Source organism: Chenopodium album, chromosome 7 (genome assembly GCF_948465745.1).
Source record: "Chenopodium album chromosome 7, dcCheAlbu1.1, whole genome shotgun sequence".
Classification (NCBI taxonomy): Eukaryota; Viridiplantae; Streptophyta; class Magnoliopsida; order Caryophyllales; family Amaranthaceae; genus Chenopodium; species Chenopodium album.
The window spans coordinates 70,549,430-70,555,221 of NC_137840.1; the positions used below are offsets into that span (position 1 = coordinate 70,549,430).

Consider the following 5,792-nt stretch of genomic DNA (forward strand, 5'->3'; position numbering starts at 1 on the left):
GTCGTCTTTTCATTACTTCTACCAATTCTGCTGATTTTCCCGTAAGAGACCCCACATTCCAAGAACCAATCCGCAAACTAAATTCTTTTCTCCCACGCTCCCTCCTGATCCCAACTCCAAGTCCTTGATTATTTGACACCACAATTGGGCAATATGGCGCGTCGCTTCTGGGCGACGACCTAGCAACCCTTACATACTTATCACTGCACCCGGGTCTGGGAAGTGCAGCGCGTCGCTCAGTAGGGAACGCCCCAATGGCACGCCCTTGCTCATTTGACACCACACTCGGGCAATGTGGCGCGTCGCTTCTGGGCGACGACCTAGCAACCCTTGCATACTTATCACTACACCCGGGTCTAGGAAGTGCAGCGCGTCGCTGAGTAGGGAACGCCCCCACGAAAATATAAAAAAATAATAATAAAAAAAAACTATGGTACCCCAAAATTAGGGGGATAATGCTTAAGGCAATCCATAAGCTATTTATGAGTCAATAAGATGAGAGATACACATTTTGTCATGTGGAATAAACACAGAAGTCAGAAGTTAACGTTGCTGTTTTCCAACACCAGAAAGTTTAACAATCAGAAGGAAAAAAATTAGATTAGTATTTTTAATTAATACCCAAGTTTGTTTTTGTAAAAGAATGATATTATAATCTATACATTTACTTGTCAAAAGCATTAGGATACCCTTGACATGCTTGATTTCCAGCTATAGGATCTTCGGTTGATGCTTTTTGTAGCTATACTCGGACCAACAAACATCTCCTTAGGCACTTGACCTTCATCTACGAAACCAACCAGCCTAGCCACTAGTGTTGCACTTTCTCTGATGTGTTGCATGTCTTTGGTATCTGTCCAAAGGCAGCGAGCTAGTTGCAGTCTCCTCTGCTTGCTGTTCATTGTGATCCCCCACTTCTCGAAGATTGACTCCCTCTCTTGTACAGGAATTTTCTTGTACATTTGCCTCATTAACATCTCCCTTTCTTGATTCAATGCCCTCATGCTGTGAAATGAAATAAAGAGTAGCAAGATTAGGCTTTAAGGGTAATGACACATTCTAATGTACACAATGCATAACTGATCAAAAGCTGGAAATTTCAACTATACTCATAATACAGTTTATAACCAACCGAAAAAATGAGTTTTGCAGATAATTTCGTAAAACATCTAAATATAAAATATGGTCTTGGCTAAAAAAAGGCATTAGTAAATTCTTGCTAGTGTACAAGTTATAAGATATACCTTGAAGATGGTGTAGAAACTTCACCATCCACAACAATCTTCTGGCCTTGATCAAACCTGTTTTTGATGAAAGACAGCCTTCGGAGTTCTACCTCTAAGTAGATCTTGTCAGATGTATCACCCTTGAACAGCAAGTAAAAATAGGTTCTGTGGACTAATGGTATATGGCAAGCATGCCAAAGTTCGATTATCTTTAACCGCAGACTCTCAAATTCCTCGAACCAATTCGATGGGGATTGCACAGTGCTCATCGCTCCTTCTGACATGGAATCCCTTACCCTCATCACGTATGAAGCAACATCTCTTGCACTTTCACTTGATTCACTGTCCTTTGGTTCATTTTCCTCCTCAACTTTGTTACCATCCTGCAAAAAGCAAGTATATCAATTGATTCAATTCCCTTGTGTGTTCATATTTCTCTTTTCATGTCCTACATTTTTATCTGTTACACTTGAGAATTTTACATCTACTAATAGTTTTACAAATGATGCAACTCCTGAACACTAACTGTATATTTGAAGATTGGGAAAAGGGATAGTATTTAAAGAACTTCAGTTTACTGATTCGTGGAAATGGAAATTCGCGATAACAAAATTTTTGGGTGTGAAAATCATGTCCTACCCTCTTAATGTGAATCATAACCAAAATCAATGCAAAACAGGACATACTAATTTACTGACCATTTCATATCCCATTTGCTTGCCAGACTCATGTTCGGCATTTCCATTTGTTTCTACAGCAGAGCTGTAAAAGCTGGAAGCATCACTGACATCTGAGTTCTTAACTTCCTGTTCCATTTCGTTCATTATTGCATTCCTTATAGAAGGTATAGGGAGGCCAAATCTCGTAGGCTTTCCATTACCCGTAGGAATGTGATCTGAACCCCGAGGCAAGCCCTTTGGTCTTTCCGAGCTCATCTCTTCACCAAATCCAGCAAATGAGAAGTCCCTAGAATGGAGCACGACCTTATCAAAAGTGATAGATGAGGCAGGGTTTGATGTTAGAATTGCCTTGCAGCTTCTGCTTCTGCTAAAGCTCGACCCTTTGTTGCTCAATCTCTCTGAGTCGAAAGAACAAGGAGAGAAATTTCCCAAAGGATTGTGGTTAACAAGCATGTCAATAGTCCTTTGGAGTTCCTTGATCCTTTTTACCAACTGATCGTGTTCAGAATCACGGTGATGCGACTCCCTCTCTTCATTCTTTTCAGTCATTGGTGCTTTATACTCAGCAGCAGAATGTGGTGTCTCATTATCTTCATTCTTTCCAGCTGATAAGGCATACTTCTTTTCTTTGACATTAAATCTGTCTTTTTCATTTTCATTTTCTTTCTCCTCTTCACTTTCTGTTTCATCATCTGATATAGTATACTCTCTTTCGTGCACATCTTTTAAGATATCCTCTTCCTGAATTTCTTTCTCTCGAGGAGAATTCATTACAGCATCTGATGCTTCGGTTTTCTTGCTAATGCTTCTTTCTTCAACTTCAATACAACGAACCTCCTTGCAGTTATCTTCATCGTCTTCATCGATTCTTCTTCTGATATTGCCAGAGCTGCCCATTTCCCCCCATCTTAGTGATAGATCATCAGGAGTGAAATCTAGTATGGTGTCGTCCAGTGGTTGCAGTGAGGGCTCATTTGGCAGAAGGTCAATGTTTTCTAGAAGATCAGACTGTTGAGTGCTAAGGTCAAAATTGCCCTGTTGGTCAAGATACTGAAAGGATTCAGAAGTTGCCAGGTCTGCATCAAGACGCCTGTAATCTGATCCGTCAGATATTTCTGATGTATCGTCGAACCATGATAATTTATCCCGTGAATCAATTCTATGATGGTCATATTCATCATCCTGTGGTTTTGAAACCTCCTTTTTGGTTGACTGTAGCAGCTCTTCCACCTTTGTTTGAGCAAGGTCGCGTTGTCTACTTAGTTCTTTTATTTCTTTGTCCATCTGTGTTACACAGATTTTAACAAACTTAAAGATCAACCTATGCAAATACCAGAAACATAAACACAACTTGAATACAATTGAAAAAATGTTTTCACCTTTTCTATCTGAATCTCTTTTTCTCTCAGAGCAGCTGCAACATCGCCCTTGGAAGAAACCATGGGCATATTCTTCAAATCGCTCTCTAATTTGGCCAATTCTTTCCTTAGCTGCTTCACCAATGCTTTGTCAGACATTACCACATTAACCTGTGCATTGGTGCTAACTTCTTTCGCACAACTAGCAAATAATAGGGTGTTTCTTGATTGTTCTAGATGACTGTGAGCAGGGCTCATGGTACATATAATGGCAGTCCTCGCATTTCCTCCTAAAGAGTTTTGTAGTATACGTGTTAACTTGGAGTCTCGATAAGGAATGTGCCCATTCTTTCCCTTGCTGTATTCAAGTTTATAGTAATGCCTTAAGGCTTCATGATCTGAAAAATACTGTAATATTTTTTCCAAGACTTGAAGGAGGTTAACAAACAAACAAACCTTAATGTGCGAATAACTTTTCCAAGAGTTAACAAACTTCGATTTATGTGGGAACCTTCTTTCAATCTTGCACCAGTTGCTAATGTCTGAGAAGTACGCTCGCTTCCTGCAAGGTCCACAAAGTTCTGCATGCCAAACATTGTCAAGTTTACTACTGCTTTTCCTTGTATCACATAAGAGTTGGGAGAAAAGATCAACTAATACTTCAACATACCACATTTGCAGCAAGAATACTTGAATTTCCACCGCCAAATCTACGAGCAGAGCTTTCAATCGTCTACAAAAGTTCCAATTAGTTTATTAGCAAATCATGCCCCAAAATTTGAGCTAATTCAGTTCTTTAAGGTAATTGAAAAGCTTACCAGTCTGAGGATTTGATGAGATCTAGAGCTGGCTTCATTCAGAGAAGTCTCTCCCGTTTGTCTTTGAGCTACAAGTAATGCAAACCAAAAATCAGTTAGTTTCTGTGACTTTAACTAAACACTCTAAATTTGCTCTTGCCTCTGCACACGTCTGTACCTTCACATACGGCAATGAGCTCTAGAAGATGGCTCTTATCTTGGAGAGTCTCCTCAGTTAGTTTTTCAACAACTGTGCCTCTCTGTTAAACCAAAATCGATCAACATTTAAGGTGGTTTCATTTCTTATGACAAATCTCAAAGTACTGATCTGATACAAACCTCAGGATCATCCAGAAGTCGGAGAGGATTAGTGTCTGTGCTTAGAAGGTCCCTAACAAGTTCATTATAGATTTCAATGGCTGAGAACTTCAACACAAATTCACGCTCCTTTTGCTGTTACATTGTCCAAAAACACACATAATTTTGTGAGAAATGTCTCAGTGGCCAGCAATTACTGGTTCTTAAAGTTTTTAGATGCACGGATATGTTTTCATTTTCTGCCTGTATGTTATAACTATATAAGAGTGGTATATTCAGCAATCTTGGGGACTTATAAGGGGGCATCTTGGGATAGAGGGAGAATTTACTGTTATATATAGCTGTGATGTGCTGAATTCGCATATCACAGCTAAAAACTTGGAGTTTCTCGTACCTGTTCTATGTAATCATATATATCTGCTACAGCATAATGTGTAATTCCGTTCATTGTGAAGGTCTTCCCACTGCTTGTTTGTCCATAAGCAAAGACGCTAGCTAGATCAGACAAATCGAAAAAAGTAAACCCACTTTGAAACAATAACACGAAAATTAAGCACCATAAACACAACCAAATTGTCTCAGATTTTAGAACATTACTCACAGTTAATGCCATTGAGAACAGAGAGAGCGATTTCTTTGGCTGCTTCCTCGTAAACTTTCCTAGTAGAGTCGTTATGACCAAATACTCTGTCTGTCAATGTATAACACAAAAACAGCAGGAAAAACTTCATTCAAAAATTCAATCTAAACATGAAGATACATCAACATAAATGATAACTTTGTTTTCTTGCCTACCTTTGAAATTCAATACATGACTAAACAGCAAAAGAAAGGCAATGTACTTACCAAGACACGCATAAATCCTGCTTATAACAGGTCTAGCAGATATCTATAACAGAAACTTCAGAGTTTAAGGCGATTTGCTTACCAAAATTATAGGCATTCGGATTCATAGACCGTTCACCAAGGCCATTCTTGAACAAAATGGTGGTGCTATTGATGCTCTCCCAATCAGCAAAGTCATTGCTTTGGATTTCCTTTTCATTAAGAGGCCTTAATCTAACAGATACAAATATTTTTTCGTGGCGAGCATTATCAGACCCTTGTGCATTCCATTGCTGCAGGTCCTGATCCCCACCTGCCACCATCTTTCCACCCTTTGCACCTTCCTCCTTTCAACTCTTTAGCATACAATGATCATAATCTCGGGTTCCTTTGTTGTCGAAATCAGCTTGTTGGAGATAACTTAGATCTTTATTTGGTTGTTTGTTTTTGTTATTTTTAGCAAACTCTGAAGCCAACACAATGAAGATGTCAAAAAATTTTGACTTTATTTTCTTTGCCAGAATGTAGCATTACAAAGAAAAAATTGAACATGTCAAAAGAATTTATTTTTTTTAAAATAACTGTAAT

The 5,792-nt window shown here is 38.8% G+C and overlaps 1 protein-coding gene across 1 annotated transcript; it reads right to left on the minus strand.

Annotated features, from left to right (window-relative positions):
* Nucleotides 1-473: 473 nt before the first annotated feature.
* LOC145638303 (kinesin-like protein KIN-7F) lies at nucleotides 474-4,842 on the minus strand. The gene is made up of 11 exons (XM_081689270.1): nucleotides 4,774-4,842; nucleotides 4,401-4,514; nucleotides 4,240-4,321; nucleotides 4,083-4,150; nucleotides 3,935-3,997; nucleotides 3,721-3,845; nucleotides 3,286-3,622; nucleotides 2,557-3,190; nucleotides 1,925-2,457; nucleotides 1,245-1,591; nucleotides 474-1,005 (listed from the first exon to the last, which is right to left on the minus strand). Exons 1-11 carry the CDS (start codon nucleotides 4,825-4,827, stop codon nucleotides 681-683), a joined length of 2,682 nt encoding a protein of 893 aa, XP_081545396.1. The 5' UTR covers nucleotides 4,828-4,842; the 3' UTR covers nucleotides 474-680.
* Nucleotides 4,843-5,792: the final 950 nt, after the last annotated feature.